Genomic DNA, 23,022 nt, shown 5'->3' on the forward strand with positions numbered 1-23,022 from the left:
CTTTCTGAACTACTTTATGAGATATTAAAAAATCCCAATTGGAGAATTATTTTAACAAGTTATTTGTTTAATAATATATCTGCTTTCTGAAACGGTGGTACTTAATTGACCAGAGTTATCACCTAGGAAAGGATTTAAAGTAAAGTGTTAAGTTTGTTTGGAGGAACTTCTGTTAAAGAACTATTTTGGGAATTGCTAGTAAATATTTTCCATTTTTAAGTGCAAATATTTACCTTGTAGTTAGATTGTGCTTGGTTACAATTAAGTCATATAGCTATTATTGATTTTATATAATACATGGTAAAGCTCAAATGCAGAAATCTGCCTGTTATGCCTCAAATTCTAGGAATAGAATGGTTTGTGTCACTTCAATATCTGTCTCCATAACAAGTCTCTGTCAACAGAAAACTTAGTAGCAAAGTAAAATTCTTAATACATGATTGTCTCTCTCAACTTGTAAGCACAAAACACGCAAGCAGGATCCTTATATTCCCATGATAAAGGTAATATGTATGGGGTTTGGTGCAGAGCGGGACAGGGGTTGAAAAGAAACAGAAGAGAATTTTGTTTTCTGCAGATGGTTAGTGTGGTATATAGAGTACATCAATCAGGACTATATTTTATACACAGGTGTCTGGTCCTCTTTTTTCCACTGAACTTTATATTAGAAACATTTCTTTGTCATTGGCTGTTTCTGAAAAAATGTTGCATGATAGTCTATTATTTAATTTATTTAACCGTTCCACCATTGTTGGACATACAGGTTTTTAATTTTTGCTATTATAAATAATTCTCCATTAAATATTTTCATTTCCTTAGCATAAAGTCTTGGAAATGGACTATTTAGAATAATTGGATCAAAGGATATGAACTTTTTAAAGCCCTTGATAGATACTCCCAAAATTTTCTTGCAGAAAAGTTGTACCAAAATATAACCTCTACTTTGCTAGTAATATTATCATTATTTTTAAATGTTAACTGTTTATTTAAAACTAACTTTAGATTTTCAGAAAAATTACAAAAATAATCCAGAGAGTTCTCATGTACCCTTTACCTAGTAGATGCTGATTTTGACAGCAAGTAATAAATATCTTTGTGTTTTATAACTTATTAGTAATTGAATCATTAAGGTTAACTTTATAGTATTGACATACAGTTAAATTTACCTTTATAAAACTTTGTAAAACAAAATAATTATAACTTATTACAGGATTTTATAAAGACTTCATCACAAGATGAATCGGATGATTCTTCAGATCTGGTGTTAGACTTGACCCAGGATTCAACACCACTACGCAAACATGGAACAACAGTTTATATAGGTTTGGTTTGGCAGTTTTTATAAATATAATAAAAAGAGACTTGATGAATATATATATACGATGGATTTCTATTTTGAAGCCTGTATCTTCATGCTATGTTTTTCATATATTGTAAAATGGAAGCTAATCATTCCTGAATGTCTTTCTTGGGTGATTTTATATAAAATCGTATTTAATGATAGAATATTTTATTTCTTTTTATTAAGTTGACTAACATATTCTTTGAGCTCATTCTCACTTGGAGCCAGCCATGCACTGAAAAATCTTAATATAATTTCTGTGAGTCAGGGAAGTCCCCTGATACCCTAATACTATGGTTTAAAAAAAAAGTATTAATTACTTGGTAATTAGTATGAGAAAAAATGCATGGTTATAGTTGATTTCTTAATAGGCTAGAGTCTTTCTATCAAAATTAATGTTGTAGATGTGATAGTTAAATATGGTTATAGGGTAGTAGTATAAAATGGCAATACTAAAGAAATAAGTGATTTGCACATAGTAACTACTCAGTAAATATCCATTGAAGGAATAATGAAAATTTCCAGTTAAAGAAGAATTATAGTTCTTTGATTGTATGCCATAACAAAGTTCTTCATTAACCTGAAATAGTATGCCATGAAGTTTTATCTAGTTGAAAAATTCCCTGTTATCAAAGCAATTATTGTTTCTATGTTAGCAAATTTGATATATTTCACTAACTGGAGAAAGGTACACAAAAATTTTTGTGAATATTTAAATTGTTTACTCACAAATTAGTATATATTTACAAAACCAAAATAGAAAGAAATTTATAGTAATATGTGCGCCAAAAACATTTTCCCTTGATAATATTTGGTTTGATAATCACTTATCTAGGTGCCACTTATCTAGTGAGTAAAATAACCAAGAACCAAAATAAATAAGATGAAATAGATGTCTGAAGTCTGATTTTATAATGCACACAGTCTTTATTCATAGAAAAAATCTGTGAATTCTTGAAGCTTCCACTCTCCCTCTCTCTCTAAGTTGTTATACTGCAAAGAGTGGAACTTTGCCCTAATGGTAAATAGGTTTATAGTTGATTAGGAAGATATAGGCTTGAGCCTCTATTCTAAATATTTTTGTAACCTTTATTAAATCACCTAACCTCTTTACACCTCAATTTTCTCATATTATTAAAATAGATATTTTTATTTTTCTCACATAACGCATTCATTTTCTAGACCTGAAATCAGCCATTTAGCTATATAATTTTGATTCTTGCTCTGTTTATCTCAGGGCTTTTTTGAGGCTCAAATGAGATAAGTGAGAAGTGAAAAATTCATTAAAGCATTGAAAGACTTGACAATAAACATTGTTAGCATGATAATTATGAATAGTAATATGGACTATATGTTCAGAAGCATGATTAATGGACTCCTGTCTAGGATGATCATAGGATATTGGAGATGGCTGGATTTGAACTTGATTTTAAAGAAGGAGAATGGGATTTTTATTGGCACTGTTGAGGATAGCGAACAGCACAAGCCAAAGGCAACACAGATAAATAAGTTGAAGAATCAGAATTTAAAACTATTGAGCTCAGAGTGATTTTATTTAACTTGGAGATTTATGCATGCTTTAAAAATTATATATAAAACAGCCTATTAGATAACTAGTTGCCTAGTCCAAAATACCAGCACTCATTGGTTGTTCAGTGAACCTAAGCAACTGAGAAGAATGTTAGTGTGATTACACAGAAATCAGTCCTAAGTGTCTGCAATATAGCTGTCAGTAATCATGTGCTTGAAGATGGAAAAAAATCATTTCTGTGTTATCTCAAAGAATGAAACGCAGATTTGACAGAGGAGCCCACTGGTGTAATACTCTTATTTTCCTGGCATATACCTATTCTGCTTCTCCTATTAGTATACAGTTGGGAGCATTAAAACATGTGCAGTTTTAGAATCTTTATCACAAAGTACAATTGTGTGTTATTTTCAAAAGGGACTTTTTCTGGGTCTGGTTATAGCCTAAATAGCCCCACTTCTCTTGCAAATACCCTGAATTGCATAATTCTTTAGCCTTTAAGTGATGGTTTTCAAACTCAAAACTATTTTCAGCAATGAAATCTCTATTCAAACAGAATTTTATGTAAAAGTCTCATTTTTTTTTTTAAAGTAAAATGAGAATTTCTCTGTCTGACATGCCCACTGAATTCCCTAAAACAGAACCATTAGGCTCAGGGGAACATAGTTTGAAAGCCATCATACTAACTCCAAACCTTTTCATATGAATAAGTGAGGTATTGTCATTCAAGATATTTAAGATTAGTTGTTTCTACTTTGCATGTAGGAATTAAATAGATAATTTAAACTACCCATCAGGTTGTTAAGTGGGAAAAGAACCAACTTGGTTTTCCATTAGATATCTTAGGACTTTTTTTCAAGTATCTTAAGGAGTTTCTCTAAGTTTTTAGATTAGAATATAAATTGTTTTTGTTTACAAGCTCAAATGCATTAAAGCATCTGAAGAGAAATTCATTTTTTGGAACTGAGCTTTTAGAGTATTCTCTCTTCTGCCTTTTTTTTTGGTGGGGGGGTGGCTTGGGTTTTTTTGGTCCGACTTCTTTCATGATACCTATTTATATATTAATTTGAAAGCATCTTTAGAATTTTCTTGCATAAAAAGTTTATTTCATGAATTGTTCAAACTGTGTTGTCCATAATGGTTATTTGTGCGGTTTCTTTCTACCTATTGATCATATAAATTTTGGTCATTCTTTATTGTCAGTTGTATGATATGGTAATTCAATTATATTACCTTTATCTCCAAAGTATTCTTACTGAATTTTAAATGTAAGGCCATTTTAGTAGCATTTGTAAACAATATTCTATACTAAAGCAATTTCAAATATCTTTCCCACTATTTTAATCATTGTAGATCTAGAAGAGTCTCCGCCTATAATAATGGAATATTGTTCTCTTTCTCAACAAAACGTTGTTAGTCCAAAAAAGCCAAAGATCACCGAAGGAGTTTCTGACATAAGTCCTTGTGCTTCATTGTCTTTAATGAACACTCCTTCAGTGACATCCTCCCCTGTCTTGCTATCGAAAGGTAAATATGAATCTGGTGTATAAAAAAGAAATGGTATTATTTATACATAAATTTCAGAAATTGTGATGAAGTTTAAAACTGTTATTACTGGTTGGGTTTAAGGTTAAAAAAGGAGAATTTGACTCATAAAACTCCTTAATTTATTTTAGGTACAAATACCTCACCAACTCTCCATAAAACTGCAACACCTCTTGTAAGATCTTGTCCAAAGTGCAATGTTCAGTTCAATCTTTTGGATCCTTTGAAATTTCACATGAAGGTAAAACTTTTTCAAAATTTGATTTTTAAAAATATTCACAAATCTCTGAAAATATTAATATTAAAATATTAAGGATTGATATATAGTAAATGCTAGTTTATCCAGATATTTAGATAAGAAATCTTCTCATTGGTATTTTCATATAACTTAAGTAAAAATTGATACTCATAATGATTAACTTTATAAGAGATTTTAAAATCCTTCCCAATCATTAAATTATTAAAATTAAGTTTACAAACACTACATATTATATTTTAATTTTTAATGAAATAATATATTAATCAGGATATTTTATTGACTAGGTCATGCCATTCTTCAAACTTCTTGTAAAGCAGGCATTTTATTAGGTGCTTAATCTTTCATGTAACTTAATTTCTTTTTTTATGTTATTTTTTGTCCATGGTGATATATGCATGTCACATTACTCAATGAAAATCTTAGCCTTGCATTTTAATTTTTAGCACTTAGACATAAACTCCTAATGGTGGAGCATTTCATATGAAATGATAGTTTTAACTCAATCCAGAATATAGTATGTGTAGTTGTTATAAATTAATTCTAGATTTATATTGGTGTAAGAAGCTCTTGTAATTAGGTTTTAGGTAATTTTCAAAGTACTAATGAAAATATTTTAAAATATTTTAGTAGATACTACAGTGTCCTTTGTGTCTGTGGAAAGATAGTCCATATTCTTTTTGTATGCCTAGTATAGATGGCAGGAAGGGGGGAAGGAGGCAAGAAAAAAGGTAGTGTAGGATATATGCAGAAAAGAAGGGATGAGAAGAATACAAGGTAAAGAAAACTATTTAGTAAAAGTTATTGCTCACTATTTCAAAGATTGGCAATTTTTTCATTGAAATTCAGCATTTTACAAAAAAATGTAGAAAGAAAAGGAGCATCCTGGAATTCCAATTACAGTCTCTTTATTCTTGGGCAAAACTGTATTTGATCTATCACTATTTCCGTCTCCCTGAGTGTGACTTCTGTTAACTGGACTTTGGGCTTTGGTTTTAAAAGTAAGAAGTAACTTCTACAATGCTTTCAGGTTTCCTATTTATGTAATATTGTGTAGAGATACACAATCAAGTGATGTTTTTATGTTTTGCATCATAGATAGAGAAAAGAAAGGAATGAGTTTGTTAGTTATCTTTAGTTTATTTAATTTTGGGGTAATTATAGTCACATGATTCAAAAAGTATAAGAAGGAATACAGTGAAAAAATCTCACCCCGACTCCTGTTTGCCTAGTTTTCAATACAACTCACAAAGGAATCATTTTTTATTAACTTGTTTTGTATCCTCTTTGATTTTCTTCCTGCGTATACCAGCACACATGAATGTTCTTATTTTCCATCTATGAATATACACAAATCATAGCATGTTATATATACTTCTGCACCTGGAGAAAGTGACAGACTTTTTCTAAAATGTAGCTTTTATTTATTGTTTGTGATTAAAACTATGTGAGACTGTCTTTCCACATGAGCTGGCCCTAGTTATAAACACAGAATCATTTTTTGGTGTCTGATTTTTTAAAGAAATATAAATAAGGCTTATATATTTTTTTCTCTTTCAGCGTTGTTGTCCAGACATGGTAAATGCATTTTTGGGAATGATTAAAGTGGAACTTTCCAGTACTGAAGATAAAAATGAGACTGGTGCAGAGAAAGGAAAATTGATTATGTTAGTTAGTGACTTTTACTATGGAAGACATGAAGGAGCTGTTGATGAGGAAGAGAAGACTTATACAACATTTAAATGCTTCAGTTGCTTGAAAGTTCTTAAAAATAATCTTAGGTATGTAAATACTTATTTCTATTTCTATTTGAAAATTGGGATGCTACAGATGTAAATATTGTATTTCTTTTTCTGTGCCATCCTAGATAAGCAATTTTAACTTTCTACTAAGAATAAAGGCAGATTTTCATGTTGAAAAGCTTTTATCTTTTCTTGTATTTTTAGGAGTTTGACACTTGGATCCACTTTAGTTGTATTTCTTTCAGATAGCTTAAGAAAGGACAAAATTTATTTTAAGCTAGGGGAAAATCATTCTTTTCTCTGTATTTATCATTGAACTAGGAATTTCCATGAGATATTTTTATTAAAATTTTAACTGCTTCTGAATCTTATTTTTCCTATCACAAGAAGAACCACTTTATCCAATTCTACCTCCTCCATGTTTGTTTTATTTAATGTTCTCTTTTACAGTTCATATTTATAATTTTAGTACATTTTCCTTACAGAAGAAGTGATTTTTTTGGATCATCTAGAGAAGTACCAGTTCTTTTTTTTTTTAATTTACTATTTATTTTTGGCTGTGTTGGGTTTTTGTTGCTGCACGCGGGCTTTCTCTAGTTGTGGCGAGCAGGGTCTACTCTTCGTTGCGGTGCACGGGCTTCTCATTGCGGTGGCTTCTCTTGTTGCAGAGCACTGGCTCTAGGCACGCGGGCTTCAGTGGTTGTGGCACGTGGGCTCTGTAGTTGTGGCTCGCGGGCTCTAGAGCGCAGGCTCAGTAGTTGGGGCACACAGGCTTAGTTGCTCTGTGGCATATGGGATCTTCCTGGACCAGGGCTCGAACCCGTGTCCCCTGCATTGACAGGCAGATTCTTAACCACTGCGCCACCAGGGAAGCCCAGAAGTACCAGTTCTGTGCAACATGTCTGCTTTGATTTTATAATTTAACAGATTTTCAAAGTAGAGATTCAATTCTCAATGGAATTCTGAGGAGTTATACATGTATGCTTCAAATTTTAGGAGCTTATACTTTGCAGTCTTTGAGTTATATGGCATATTACATATCTATCATCCTAAGTGAAATATAACAAGAACAAAGTAACGGGATATATTGATTGGTATTTTTTAATTGGCTATATAGCCTGACATTGCTTTTCCAATATTTTATTATAAAAAATTTCAAATAGTCAGCAAAGTTGAGAAAATTTTACAGTGAACATCTCTATATATTTACCACCTCAATTCCAGCATTAATATTTTACTCTACTTGCATTACTACATATCTAATTATCCATAGATCCATCTGAGTTTTTTATACTTTCCAGAGTAAATTGCAGACATCAATGCACTTCCCTTAGGTCAGATACATATATGCATATGTATGTCTGTACCTATATTGTGACACATAACACGCTTATAAACTTTTAAAAATATTTACCCTTGAAAACCATCATTTATAACTAGCATTCTTAAACATTCTATAGGTAGGTCATTTCTAAGCTCAGCATTTATTTTTCCTGGTGAATTCTTGGGTCCAAAATGAAGTACATAGAAAAACACTGAAATACTCTGTAATATAAGCCTAAAACACTTGTGAATGCTACATTTATGGTAGCGTTTTATAGTTTTCAAAGACCTTTCACTTATATTATTCATATGAGTTTTCACACTTCATTACCTCCTTTTATCAAGCCCTACCAGCCATCAATTGCTAATGGTCCCAGTAGCTTAACAGAAGAGAAATTGTTATTTGCTATGTAACACTGAAACAATGTTACGATAAAACTCTGTGACTCAGGACTTCCCTGGTGGTGCAGTGGTTGAGAGTCCGTCTGCCGATGCAGGGGACACAGGTTCGTGCCCCGGTCCAGGAGGATCCCACATGCCGCGGAGCGGCTGGGCCCATGAGCCACGGCCGTTGAGCCTGTGCATCCGGAGCCTGTGCTCCACAACGGGAGAGGCCACAACAGTGTGAGGCCCGCGTACCGCAAAAAAAAACACAAAAAACTCTGTGACTCATAAAAACAGAGTAGAACAGTGGTTACCAGGGATGGGGGAATTGGGGATATGTTATTTAGGGGCACAAACTTGGAACTTTTTATAGATAAATAAGTCCTGGAGATCTAATGCACAGCATGATGGTTATAGACAACAATACTGTGTTATAAACTTCGAAGTTGCTAAGAGACTAGATCTTAATTATTCCTACCATAAAAAAGAAATTATAATTATCTGATGTGATAAAGGTGGTGGTTTTAAGGGATGGTAGACCCTAATAGCTCAAGATTTCTCCTCTCAGCCCTGTCAACATATTGTAGTATATTTTTCCCTACATCGAGTGTCACCAAAACCAGTTAGGGTTATTTTATTCTGAGAATAGCCTTGTGAGGGGTTTCCTTTTTTCCACATCTCCATCTACTGGTTTAAGAGGTGTGAGCTGCTGATGGGGGCAGGGTAATAACTGAGAGATAGGTAGTTAACAGATTATTTTATACAAATACATTTTACTAAAGTTGTGAGCTGAAAGGTTAATGGCTCATGACCTTTATATGTAAATATTTAGGCAAGACTAGGATTTTTAAATAGATTTTAATAGAGATGATATTAAAATGAAAGGGGGAAAAAGATATTTCAAAGTGTACCATAAGCAGCTCTAAAGATAAGTGGTGTTTTGGAGGTGTGAAGAGATAAATGTTAAAACCTCTGTAATAAGTGCTGCCTAGGTTGCTGACATTATTACTTCATTTCAAGATTATTTCCTTTAGGGACTCATAGTGACTAGCTATTAATATTTGACCCAGACTTGAGATTGTAATTTTGATTAAATAACTTTACTTTGAAATTCAGTAAAACATTTCAGTAAGCCGTTTGAAATAGATATGCCTGTTTATATTGTACTCTCTGCCATTAAAGGTCATAGTTCCTTCTCATAAGAAGCCTTTTAGGGAATCTGACATAGCAGAATGTAGAACTGAAAAATGGACTGTGCTACAAAGGGCACAGTCTGTGAGTTAAAATGAACTGTTTGTGCTAACGGTAAACCTGTATCATTAAATAAAAGATTCTTGTAATTATAGGTATTAAAATTGCTATTACATGCATGTAGAAACCAAGACACAAATAAAAATACTAACAATTTGTCTTTTAAGCAGCTGAAAGCTATTGTATATCACAAGGCCGTCAAAAGATTTCTCTCATGATTCTGTAGCTGCTCTTGGTGGTAGAGTTTCCTTTAAGTATTTTATTTTAAAATGTAAATAGTATTTCATGTATGGAAAAGAAGCCTGCTGTTTTTCTTTACAAAAAAATTTTAATCTGAAATAATGGTGAGGAAGCAAATTAGCAGTATTTCGTATTAACTATATTAATGGATTATTTTAAAACAAAGATGCAAAGAAGAATGTTCACTGATGCACTTAATGAAAGTGATCATTTGAATTGCACACTTTTCCAGAGGACTATATGGCTTTAGAGGTGTTATTTTGAGTAATACAACTGCATTTTTAACATTTAGGTTCAGGTACTTATTTGTGAGATTTGTCTTTGGTTATAAATTTGAATATTTGAACCTGTTCACAATCATTTATAGGTTTATGAACCACATGAAACATCATTTGGAACTTGAGAAGCAGAACACTGAGAGCTGGGAAAACCACACCACCTGCCAGCACTGCTACCGTCAGTATCCCACACCATTCCAGCTGCAGTGTCACATTGAGAGCACACACACTCCCCATGAGTTTTCTAGTAAGTCACAATTTTATTAAAATCCTGAACATTAATGATTTTGATTATCTAACCTATGAGGAATCCTTAAGAATTCTGATGGAAAAATAAGAATAAGAAATAGACTTTGTAATTTGGGGGCAAAGTTGAAAGCATATTTTAACTTGTATAAACTTTTCAATAAAATTACTTACTAAAATTGAAGTCCCTCTTGTAAATTGAAACTTCCTTGGCATAACTTACGCATTGTATGTAGGAAGTAAATTACAAAACTCAGATTCCCTGGTTTGCAAATATAAAATTAATGGTCTTCATTTACACTCTAATAAGAAAAGTAACTGCAGTGATAGTTAAAATCACAGAGTCTGGAGTTAGCTTGGATTCAAATCCCAGCTCTGCCTCTTAATACAGCTGTGAGATGTCAGTCAGCTTAATTAATCTTTCTGTGCCTCAGGTTCCTCATCTGAAAAATGGGGATAAAAATTAACAGTACAGCTCTCAGTGATGGTATGAGAATGAAACAAGCTAATACTAAGTAAAGTCCTTAGAACAGCGTTACAAAGTTAACCACACTAGAATTGTTGGAACCACCATCACCACTATTATTATTATTACTTGTTGCTGCTGTTGTTATGGATGTGCAAACTGAACCTTTGATTTATACATCCTTAAAATGATGTAATGTGTTTTTTTCCACTTTCAGCTATTTGTAAAATCTGTGAATTATCATTTGAAACAGAACATACTCTTTTACAACATATGAAGGACACTCATAAACCCGGTGAAATGCCATATGTTTGCCAGGTACACACACATTTTATTGTGTATTTAGGTGTTTAATTTTCACATGCCATGAAATAGTATTGTTCTTTTTTTTTAAAATAAAAATGAATTACTAAAACGAAGACCCTCTTCAATAGTTGAAACTCTTGGTTTAACTCATGTATGTGTGGGTGGTGGGTTGGATTTGACCTGTGGGCCATAGTTTGCTGACCCCTCTGCTAGACAAACAAAAAGCCCTGCTGGAGAAAGACAAACATATTGACTTTCTTACCCTGTAGGGAAGAATATAGACGTGTTAGAGAAATCGGAAATACTGTTAGTTACGGGGAACTCAACTAAAGGCTTTGGGGCCAGTATTTTTCCAGAATTTCAAGTGGTCCCCAGTAAGATAGCAAGATAAAGATAAATTGCCTCTGTTACAGCCTGGATGCTATTTAAAATCCAAAGAAGAGGATCCTCATTTGATGTAACAGGAAAAACTTTATCGGTCAAGAGGTGTCAGACTTTGAAAATTCAAGTCAGGATGGGGATGGGGGGTAGTAGATCTGAAAAGAAGGGAATCTGCTGATGTTTAGGAATATCCCTAAACTTTGAAAGACAACTTTTCTGCTTCAGAGATTATCTGTATTACTTGCAGTATCAGGATCCTTGGTTGTATAGGCAGCAGAGCTGAATTAGTACTACATCATGTTACTCTAAACAAATGACTTATTGTGGCTACTTTGATATAATTGCGTATCGGTTACAAATTTTCAAGTTAAATTAAATCTTCTTTATATTTCTAGGTTTGCCAGTTTAGATCATCAACATTTTCTGATGTAGAAACTCATTTTAGAGCATCCCATGAAAATACTAAGAACTTGCTATGTCCATTTTGCCTCAAAGTTAGTAGAATGGCAACCCCCTACATGAATCATTACATGAAGCATCAGGTGAGGTTTAGCAGTTCTTATTTGTTCATTTTGTCTTAGTGAAAAGGTTATATATATAAACTTAGAACATTGGTTAGATTTGTTCTAGAAGGAAAGCAAAGTTGTTCCAAATGACACCATTAATTCATAATTTATGCTGAAATACTTGTGAAACTTCCACTTCTTCTCCTTGTCTGCTTCCTGGTGATGATGAGGCTCATGGATAGTGAAAATTCTGAAAGGTAGGTACAAATAGGAGCCTAGTGTGGAGGGGAAGAGGAAAGATGAGTGGAATATTTATATTGGACATTTCAAGGGTTTAAGAGTGGTGAGAATGGGAATGATTTTAAAGAGCAGGGAAAAGGATAAGTTTGAACTAAGGAAGATAAGATTGAGGATTCACAATCTTCTGTTTTCCTCTTTCTCTTCAAACTTTATCTCCACTTTCTAGTCCACCTTCCCCCCCCCACCCCTGCACTCCACGGCTTGTGGATCCCAGTTCCCTGACCAGGGATCAAACCAGAGGCCCCTGTAGTGGAAGTGCAGAGTCCTAACCAGTGGCCCTCCAGGGAATTCCCTAGCCCACTTTTTATTATGAGAAGACATGTGGTTGTCATCAGTGATCCAGGATGGTCTCTTGTAGCAGACAGTGACAAAGTAAACAGCAATGACACATTTCTAGATATGTGAACTATGCCAAAGAACAGTGTTTAGGTTATAACTTGTTTCTTAGATGACTTTTACCAGTTCTGCTTTTGTAATTTCTGGAATATCAGTACTAGTGCTTGTACCTTTCCCTTGAATTTTCATTTTATGCTTGCTGGTTCTTTTCCTGACACAATTAGACCATCCTTTATTTGGGCTGAAAACTTGATAACAGTGAGCCTATTCTTGAGTGCTTGAAAGAGCAGTCATACATTTGCCAAAATCAGAAGTCAATGAATTTACTGAATCTGATTATGTAATGAGGTTTTGCCTCCTCACTGATCAGCTCATTACATTTCCTTATTATTGAATGCGTTATCATGGCCATTTTATTCAGCACTTGTGCTAACATTGCTTTCAGTTCCAGTCATTAGATAATCATGAAATCAACTTATAGTTGTTAATTGGAAAAAATCATAAATATAGAATATCCAGATGCATTCAAGATCACCTGTGTTATGGCAACATGCTTATTTTTTTATCCTGGTATGTCACCTCACTGTTAAACTCTGGCAAAATCTTTCTATTCTAGAGTTTCCCCCATGTTCCATCAGACGTCAAATAGATGTTCTACTCTAAAATTGTTCCTGGAAAAAGAAATTCAGTAAATGGCTGCACTTACAAAATGAATAGTTTTTTGTTTATTTTTTGATAGGATTTTTCAGAGCTTTTAACATGCTAAAAAATGCTTTAAAGATCATAAATCTCCAAGCAAGTGATATTGTATATGTTGTTCCCAAAACTTATTTGACCATTGAATCCTTTATTTGCACAACACATACTAACATTTCTTTAGGAATAGAGTTTTTGAAACACTGATCTTGGTACTCTGTATTTCATCCTTTGACCTTTGATTTTGAAAGAAAGAATGAGATATAAAGCAGTAGCTCTATTTTATTATGAAGCTTTTAACGTAATTCTTTCTCTTGTGCTTTACTAAGCTCCAGAGTGAGGTGTAGATGTGGAGGGAGTAATAGATGCTTAGAAAGGTAAGAAAGAGATGGATGGGCTTGCTATGTGGACTGTGTCTCCTAAATGGTTTAACCTGATCTGTAGTCACTCTTCATACCGTGAGTTGTATGTCTTAACTTGCCACATATATAGGAAAGCGTTAACCCAGCAGGTCTGAGTTGCTCAAATATGCACGTTTTCAGAAGAGTCTACTTGCATAACTAGCCCTTGGCTAACTCTGGAAACTGAGCCTTTGTTATTAATTGATGAGTGTTTTACACGCCTGGAACCTTGAGCCATGTGGTACCAGCTTTTCTAGGTCTTGTGCAAAAATATGTTTTTGGTGAATGCCTGCTTTTCTTCTAGAGTCTGAAGGTTTGGTGACTGAACCCCATGAAAAACCTGGGCTCTAAGACTCAAAGAGAGCTTCCCTGGAAAACCAAATAAAACAACACAAAACAAAATCAAAAAACTTCATACCTGTTGCTGCAGTTAGTTGCTGGGGGATTGATGAGCATGTCCTATGCAACTCCACTGGGAGAGGGCACTTGGAAACTGGTGCCAGTATCCTCCAGACTTCACCCAATGCACTTTTTTCCTTTATTAATCCTGTTCTGTATCCTGTCACTGTAATAAATCAGAGCTGTGAGTATAACAGCTTTTAAGCCCTATAAGTCCTTCTATTGAATCATCAAACCGGAGAGTAGTCTTGGGACTACTGACACACCATGGGTGCCCAGTTTTTTTGTAAGTTTGGAGTACCTAAGAGGTAGGCAGTCAGCAATCAATAGAGGAAGACTCTCAGTTTGAATATAATTGTTCACAAAAGACTCAAAAACCATAGCTGAGCAAGATTATAAGCTTGTAATTGAGATGATATTAGGGCAATTTTAGATCATAAGAATTGTTGAGTCTGTGGCTCATTTTATTCTTTTTAAAGACTTTGGTTGTAACCTTTTCCTTAAAAGAATAGATTATTATGTATTGAGTGATTTCAGAGCTAACAGGACAGTTTGTACAACTTTTAAGAAAGGATGAAGGATTTCAGATGTGTTAAATAGCCTCATTAGATCTTTATAGTAATAACAAGCAGTTAACATATACTAATCACTTGCTGTACGACAGCCACTAGTGCTTTTACTTGCATTATCTTGTCTGATCCTTACAACCACTCTACAAAGCAGGTATGCGATCATTTCCATTTCATAGATAAGGAAACAAAGCTTTATAGAAAGTAAGTTACCTTGCCAAGTGTCACATTCGCTGATAGTTGGCAGAGCCAAAAATTGACCTAGGGCCCAAGCTTTTACCTCAGAGTCATTCTTCACTGACATTAGGTCTAAAGGCAGATATTACAGAGTCAGAATTAGCCTTGAAAACCTTCAAATCGCCCAAAAGATATAGTATCCTTGTCAAAAAGTTCAACACAATTTTTGTCTCTATCCTTGGAATAGGTCACCATTTTTTTGGTTGAACATCATGTTATTTTAAAAACGTACTGTATTATTCTCAGCACATCACAGGTATACATGCATAAGAGAGATATGAAAGACTTGAGTCCATCTAAGGGAATAGTAGGTTAATGTCCCCATCTCAGGGCTCTGGGCAAATGCTCATTGAATGGAATGGCAGACATTTTGAACTAGTTTAATTGTGCTTGCTTCTCATGTGCACTCTCTGTCAGTCTCTTGCTGCCTGCCTTACTGGTTATTAAACAGATACTTATTTACTGTTTAATATATGCCAGGGACTGTTTTACAGAAGTGAGCAAAACAAAGTTTGTGCTCTCTGGAATTTGCATTATAGTGGCAGGTGGGAGAGAGAATGAGAATATGTATTATGTCTGAATGTATCTGTATGCCAGCTGGTAATAAGTACCATAGGGAGGAAATACATGAGGATAGGGAATGCCAGGGCTTAGGAGGTGAAAGAGTAGCTTCTGTTTTTTTATGTGGGGTGGTCAAAGAAGTCTCTCCAGAGGAAATAAGGGATTAAGCCATGTGGCTATCTGGGAGTGAATGTTCCAGGCAGAGGGAACAGTAAGTAGGCAGTGAGGTGAGCATATATCTAGATGTTCAAGAAGCAACAAGGAGGCCAGTGTGGCTGGAGCATGGTAAACAAGTGGGAGAAAGAGTAGTAGGAGATGAGGTTGTAGCAACAGAATGCGGGGAAGATAGTATATGGCCTTGTAAGCCAGAGTCAGGATTTTGGAGGGTTATGGGAAGCCATTGGAGTGTTTAGGCATGTGAGAGATTATTCTGGCTGCTATGGAGAGAATAGACTGTTGGGAGGAAAGAGTGGAAACAAGAAGGTAGGAGGCTATTGTGAGAGAGTGCGGGTGAGTGACTTGGACTCATCTGGTGGCAGTGGTCGGAGGTGATGACAAGTGGAAAGATTATGCTTTTGAAGGTAGAGCTGAAAGGTTTTATCAGTGGGGTGTGAGAGAAAGAGTTAAGAGTGACCAAATTCCTTCATCCTAAGCAGCTGCAAGAATGATGTTCCCATATATTGAGATATTGGGAAGACTATGGAAGGAACAGATTTTTTTTAAGGGTGGATGGGGGAAAATCTAGAGTTTAATTTTGTCCATGTTGATTTGAAGTGCATGTTAGATATCAAGTAATGATGTTGAGTAGGCAGTTGGATGAATACTATTTAAAGTCATGAAACTGGATGAGATATAGGTACAGGTAGAGAAAAGATTTCTGGGACCTATATCTGGGGAACTTTCTGTCATGTTACCTTGCTATCAGCTTCTTGACTGAGTTTTTTTTCCCCCTCTTTCCCCTCTCTTGAGTACATATAGGTGAATCTGTTTATGTTGGCTGTACCTATGATATGATCCAATTAACCATACTTCTTAAGATGAAACTAAAATAGTAATACAAGTACATTATATTTACCTATTGCTTTGAACTTTGTAAGGAATTTTTATTTATCAAATGCCTGCTGTGCACCAGTAATGGCTAGGTACTTTAATGTATGTTACCTCATTTGATTTTTCCTAAATGTTTATTTGTGTTTTAAATGCAAATAGTGATGAACCTGTGGAGATACAGCTTTAGAGAAAACATTTTTATATTTGTACGTTGTTCCAAATTTACCGATGAATGTACAATACATATTTTAATTGATGACAGCATATACAAAAAAACTGCAGTTGCTAGTATGTAGTAGAAAGAACACTAACTAGCTATGAGCCAAGTGCCTTACATCTCTCTTCGGTCCTGTTTCCTATTGGTAAAGTAATAATATGACCAGGATTCAGAAGGAACATAGTCAAGGGGTTCTCAAATAGTAAATTCAGATCAGTTGTTCTGATTTATGCTTCTGTAACCATGCCGTCCAATATCAGTCACTAGCCACATGCGTCTATTCAAATTTAAATTAATTTAAAATTAAAATTAAATGAAATTTTAAAATCGATTTCTCTGTTGCACTTGCCACATTTCAAGCACTCAGTAACCACATGTGGCAGTGGATACCATATCAGACAGTGCAGTATAGCACATTATCATCACTGTTTAAAGTTCTGTTGGACAAACACTGACATATACAACCATTTCTATAACATAACTTTCTTGGGAGTGTCTGGTTAAATTTGTTTGGTTTTAGAAAGTTCAATTTATGTTACCAACTTGTGAAACAAATGGAAATAACAAAAATTATTTGATCTTTCCAAGAATAAAAGTATAATATAGCTCATTTTCATGATATCATATGTTTGAATAGTTTATACTTCAAATTAATAATTAAGTAAACTCACACTACAAATAGTATAGGACTTGTCCCATTGTAATCTAATTGATATAATTATCATATTGATTGCCTGTATGATAACAAATACTTTTGAAACTCAAATACTAATGCAAGAAGTACTTGTAAAAAATGAAATATTTTGGAATTATTTATGATAGGATGTGGTAAAATTCTGGTTTTAAAATTCTTTAGCTATTAAGAGCAATTTCAGGCCTCGGGATTTGTGGTGGCAGAAATTATTTTCTAATATTATTTCTAATATTTATTGTAAACAGAAGAAAGGAGTTCATCGTTGTACAAAATGCAGACTACAATTTTTGACCTACAAAGAGAAACTGGATCACAGGACCCAGCATCGGACATTTATAAAGCCTAAAGAGCTAGAAGGATTGCCTCCTGGTACAAAAGTGAGTTTTAAATATGTTGTGTTTTAACATTGTATGATAATAGAAATAAACCCCTGCCTGTTTTAATCTATTCAATATAATATTAAAAATTGACTTCTGGTTGTCATTAAAATTTTAATTTTAGGTTTTATCATTCTTATGCTTGGAAAGAAAATTTTTTATCCATTGTTTTTTTTAAATTAATTAATTAATTTATTTATTTGGCTGTGTTGGGTCTTCATTTCTGTGTGAGGGCTTTCTCTAGTTGCAGTGAGCAGGGGCCACTCTTCATCGCGGTGCGCGGGCCTCTCACTGTCGGAGCCTCTCCTGTTGTGGAGCACAGGCTCCAGACGCTCAGGCTCAGTAGCTGTGGCTCACGGGCCCAGTTGCTCCGCGGCATGTGGGATCTTCCCGGACCAGGGCTCGAACCCGTGTCCCCTGCATTGGCAGGCAGAAGCCCTATCCATTGTTTTTTGAGTTGATTGAAATGTGCTATATTGGAGCATATTCCTTTGCAGTGAGTGCAACTATATTAACTGTAGACTGAGTTATTGTGTTGTTCCAATATTCTATAGTCTGGGGACTTCCCTGGTGACGCAGTGGTTAAGAATCTGCCTGCCAATGCAGGGGACACGGGTTCAAGCCCTGGTCCGGGAAGATCCCACATGCGCGGAGCAGCTAAGCCTATGCGCCACAGCTACTGACCCCACGCTCTAGAGCCCGTGAGCCACAATTACTGAAGCCCACACACCTAAGAGCCCGTGCTCCACAACAAGAGAAGCCACCGCAATGAGAAGCCCACTCACCGCAACGAAGAGTAGCCCCCGCTCGCCGCAACTAGAGAAAGCCTGCACAGCAGCAAAGACCCAATGCAGCAAAATAATTAATTAATTAATTAATTTTAAAAAATACTTTAAAAAAATATTCTATAGTCTGTTTTTGAGCTTTTCCAGTTGGCAGCGTACATGTCTGCTTCAGCTGGTGAGGAATCATGTTTATCTTTGTGTCTCCAACATCTGTCATAATGCCTTGAATGCCGTAGTTTGTTGAAGTTGGTATTACTGAGTCAACTCTTAGAGAAGCAAATTCTCTTAATTAGCATTGCACTGTTAAGTGAGCAAACACACATCTGACGACAAATTTTATTTTCCCTCTGCCTTATGTACATCTGTTTTCTTTGACTTCTTCTATGTAAAGTCAGCTTTTGACTATTTGCTCCAGTAGAGGGATGCACAATCCAAAGTGAAATAATTCCCAAACATTTAGTACTTATATTTGAGTACTAAACTTTGATGTGAGTATGTCTGCTATTTGAGTTCATTAAAATAATGTAAAGCAATGCTCTGAAGCTCTAGAGGGAGAGAAGCTATCCAGTATCCTTCCCTGTAGTCCATTCATTCCATGCTGGAACAAGACACGCAGAATACTAACATAAGCAGTGCAATCCTCTCTCGTATCTTCCCTTATTAATAATAATGGTAATAATTATATACTATAATTATGATATTATTAATAAATGAGACTAAATGTCTTGTTAGCACTTCAGAATTAAGCTTTCCATGTGCTTTTTCATACATTCTGTTATTTAATCCCTGTAGCAAACCAGTGAGGTAGAGAAGGCAGGTATTATTCCCATATTACAGATGAGGCTTAGAGAGGATAAGTTACTTACTCAAGGTCACATGGCTAGGAAGAGGTAGTACTGAAATTTAACCTCAGGTCTTTTGACTCCTAGTTCAGTGCTTTTTGTATGATACCAAATATATAGGTGACTGTTTTTCATTATCAACCAATGGGTATAATCAAACATTTCTTTTTCTGAATATTAAATTAGAAATTTTATATTAGTTCGCTCTAAGAAAATTCTGAATATTATTAAATTCTCCATGCTGTATGATGAATTGATGTAACCTCCGCAGTAACCTTTGCCCAAAGAACCCCCAGAGAGAGGTCACATTTACTGGAGATCTGGTTTTTTTGGGGGGGTGCATTATTGTTTTTAATTGAGGTATAGTTGATGTACAATATTATATAAGTTTCAGGTGTTAACAGTGATTCTGGAGATCTGTCTTATAGTTACCAAAGAGTTATTTCAGGATTTGAGATTTAAATTTTGACCTCTATATTTACCAAAGCTATTTAGTTATATCAGAGCATAAAATAGCCATGGAATGTGCTCTTCTGACCCATTACTATCTGTGTTAACATATAAATGCTATCAATACAAAACTAGTATTACAACAGTAAATAAATACTGAGGGTAAATTTCATTTAATTGGTATGACCATTTAGAATAAATGCGAGACTTACCTGATTGTAGTTTATACCCTGATGTTTAACTTTTTGTATTGCAGTGATTTTTTTTTTGGTAACAGCTTTATTGACATGTAATTCATATACCATACGATTCACCCATTTAAAGTATACAATTCAGGGGTTTTTAGCATTTTTAGCATATTCACAGAGTTGTGAAAACATCACTACAATCTATTTTAGAACATTTTATCACCCCCTAAAGAGACCCCATAACCATTAGTAGTCACTCCCAATTTCCCCTCCACCAGCAACAGGCAAACTTTAATCTGTTTTCCATCCCTGTGGGTTTTCCTCTTCTGGACATTTCATACAAATGGAATCATACAATATGTGGTCTTTTATGACTGGTTTCTTTCACTTAGCATAATGTTTCTGAGGTTCATCCATATTGTAGCTTGTATCAGTACTTTGTTCCTTTTTAAGGCTGTATTAGTACTTGGGTATCAGTACTTTATTCTTTTTTATGGCTGAATATTATTCCATTGTATGGATATACCATATTTTATTTATTCACTCATAAGTTGATGAGCATTTGGGTTGTTTCCACTTTTTGGCTGTAATGAATAATGCTCTCATGAAAATTCATGTACAAGTTTGTTTTTTTTTTTTTTTAATTTTTATTTATTTTTATTTATTTATTTTTGGCTCTGTTGGGTATTTGTTGCTGTGCGCGGGCTTTCAGTTGTGGTGAACGGGTGCTACTCTTTGTTGCGGTGCGCGGGCTTCTCATTGCGGTGGCTTCTCTTGTTGTGGAGCACAGGCTCTAGGCATGCGGGCTTCAGTAGTTGTGGCTCGCGGGCTCTAGAGTGCAGGCTCAGTAGTTGTGATGCATGGGCTTAGTTGCTCTGTGCCATGTGGGATCTTCCCGGACCGGGGCTTGAACCCATGTCCCCTGCATTGGCAGGCCGATTCTTAACCACTGCACCACCAGGGAAGCCCATGTACAAGTTTTTGTGTGTACATTTCTCTTGAGTGGAATTGCTAGGAGTGGAACACCTAGGATTATATAATAACTCTTATGTTTAACATTTTGAAGAACTGCCAAACTGTTTTCCAAAGCTACTGCACCACTGTACATTCCCACCAGCAATATATGAGGGCTGCAGTTTCTCCACATCCTGTTAACACGTGCTGCTACCTGTCTTTTTCATTATAGTCATTTAGTTGGTCTGAGGTGATACATTACTGGAGTTTTGATTTACATTTCCTTAATGACTAATGATGTTGAGCATCTTTTCATGTGCTTATTTCATGTGTATATCTTCTTTGAAGAAATGTCTATTCAGATCATTTGCCCATTTGTTAATTGGGTTATTTGTCTTTTTATTGAGTTGTAAGAGTTCTTTATATATTCTGTATACAAGTCCCTTATTAGAGATATGATTTGCAAATATTTTCTCTCATTCTGTGGTTATCTTTTATCTTTCTTAATAGTGTCCTTCAAAGCACAAAAGTTTTAATTTTTACCAAGTCCATTTATCTATTCTTCTTTGGTTGCTTGTGCTTTCAGTATCATATTTAAGAAATCATTGCCTAACCCAAGGTCATGAAGATTTACTCCTATGTTTTCTTCTAAGAGTTTTATAGTTTGAGCTCTTACAGTCTGGTCTTTGATACATTTTGAGTTAATTTTTGTATTTAGTATGAGGTAGGGGTCCAAATTCATTCTTTTGCATGTAGATATCCAGTTGTCCCAGCACCATTTGTTGATAATACTATTGTTTCCCTCACTGAATTGTTTTGGCATCCTTGTCAAAAACCAATTATGGCCTGCATAATGTTTGATCTTTTTAATATTAATGTGATGCTTAATTTTCTAAAAATATATATTGCCTTCATTTTTATAGGTTACTATTCGAGCTTCAGTTGGACCTGTTCGTTCAAGTCTATCAACTACATCTTCCAAGGATACTCCAAGCACTTCTTCTCTTCAGGTCTCACCTTCAAAGTCTACAAGTGAAACTGCTGAAGATCCTACAAAACCTTATGAAAGTAAATATAAGACAAGAAAGTCTTATGCAACTACGTCCACTGCAAGTAGTCAAGGTGGAGATGTATTTGAATATAAAGCAAAAACCTATCACAAGCAAAAGAAAGAGTGCAACAAGAAGAATAAAATCGGCATAGTTTTGAAGAACTTAAGGTAATATCTTTTATTCCTGATATACAATCCTAATTTAATATTAAATATTAAAGGTTATTTTAATATAGCTTAGCATATCACTAGGTATGCACATTTACATGATAATCACTTATCTGGCATGTAGGCCAAGAAGATAATAAAAAGGTACTTTCTACAACTGCTGAACAGAACTTGAATTACTGAGTTTATTGTATAATTGTCATCTTTTACACTAATCTTATATTTTATGCTTATATCTTGTGATAGTTGAATTGTTAACGTGATCCTTTTTATTCCAAGGAAACATTAACTGGTATTAGACTTTTTTACTTATTCTAGCTTGTTGTTTCCAAGCAGATTTTCAAATTATAAGTCTCTATTTAAAGATTTAATTTAAACACCTTGGCTTCAATTAATAAAACATTAATAAGGCTTTACCATATTATTTTGTTTTACAATATATTTTTTCCTGTCTCCATAAGGTGTCTTCGGGGAGTTCACAAGTGCATTGAGTGTCGTTCCAAAATAAAAGATTTTGCAAGCCACTTTTCAATATATATCCACTGTAATTTTTGCAGATACAAAACAAACTGTAACAAAGCCTTTATAAATCATACGGTGAGGTGAGTTAAACATGTACACTGCCAGTCAAAACTGCCATTCAAGATATTTGGTTTGGGGTTTTTTTTTTATTTGTTTGTTTTATTTTTTAAAAATATTTCTCATGCGTTTTTAATATTTAGATATTTGGTTTTTGAAAACAAAGCCAGTTTGTCACATCAAGGATCTAAAAAGATCTAGCAACAGGGAACTTCTAGGATATTACCCAATACTGTTTTCCAGCATAATAACTCATGAAATTAGTGGAACAAAAATTTTAAGAACAGTTAGACTAATGAAATTAGAATAGGTTTGTTAGGGAAACTATTTTTCAAAGTCTTTCAGAAAGTGGTCCATAAAATTTAAAATTTTTC

At 34.4% G+C, this 23,022-nt stretch overlaps 1 protein-coding gene across 1 annotated transcript in view; it reads left to right on the forward strand.

Moving 5' to 3' along the window:
• The window catches only part of ZNF280C (zinc finger protein 280C), a 54,511-nt gene that overhangs the window by 21,183 nt on the left and 10,306 nt on the right, over positions 1–23,022 (forward strand). The window contains exons 7-16 of the mRNA XM_027092321.1: positions 1,211–1,322; positions 4,224–4,397; positions 4,547–4,656; positions 6,232–6,452; positions 9,979–10,136; positions 10,819–10,919; positions 11,684–11,830; positions 17,500–17,631; positions 21,774–22,069; positions 22,531–22,671. Of these exons, the coding sequence (XP_026948122.1) occupies positions 1,211–1,322; positions 4,224–4,397; positions 4,547–4,656; positions 6,232–6,452; positions 9,979–10,136; positions 10,819–10,919; positions 11,684–11,830; positions 17,500–17,631; positions 21,774–22,069; positions 22,531–22,671 (1,592 nt within the window). The remainder of the gene's footprint in view (positions 1–1,210; positions 1,323–4,223; positions 4,398–4,546; positions 4,657–6,231; positions 6,453–9,978; positions 10,137–10,818; positions 10,920–11,683; positions 11,831–17,499; positions 17,632–21,773; positions 22,070–22,530; positions 22,672–23,022) is intronic.

This window comes from Aethalodelphis obliquidens, unplaced genomic scaffold (genome assembly GCF_003676395.1).
Source record: "Aethalodelphis obliquidens isolate GAN/ISIS:26980383/991018 unplaced genomic scaffold, ASM367639v1 scaffold77, whole genome shotgun sequence".
Classification (NCBI taxonomy): domain Eukaryota; kingdom Metazoa; phylum Chordata; class Mammalia; order Artiodactyla; family Delphinidae; genus Aethalodelphis; species Aethalodelphis obliquidens.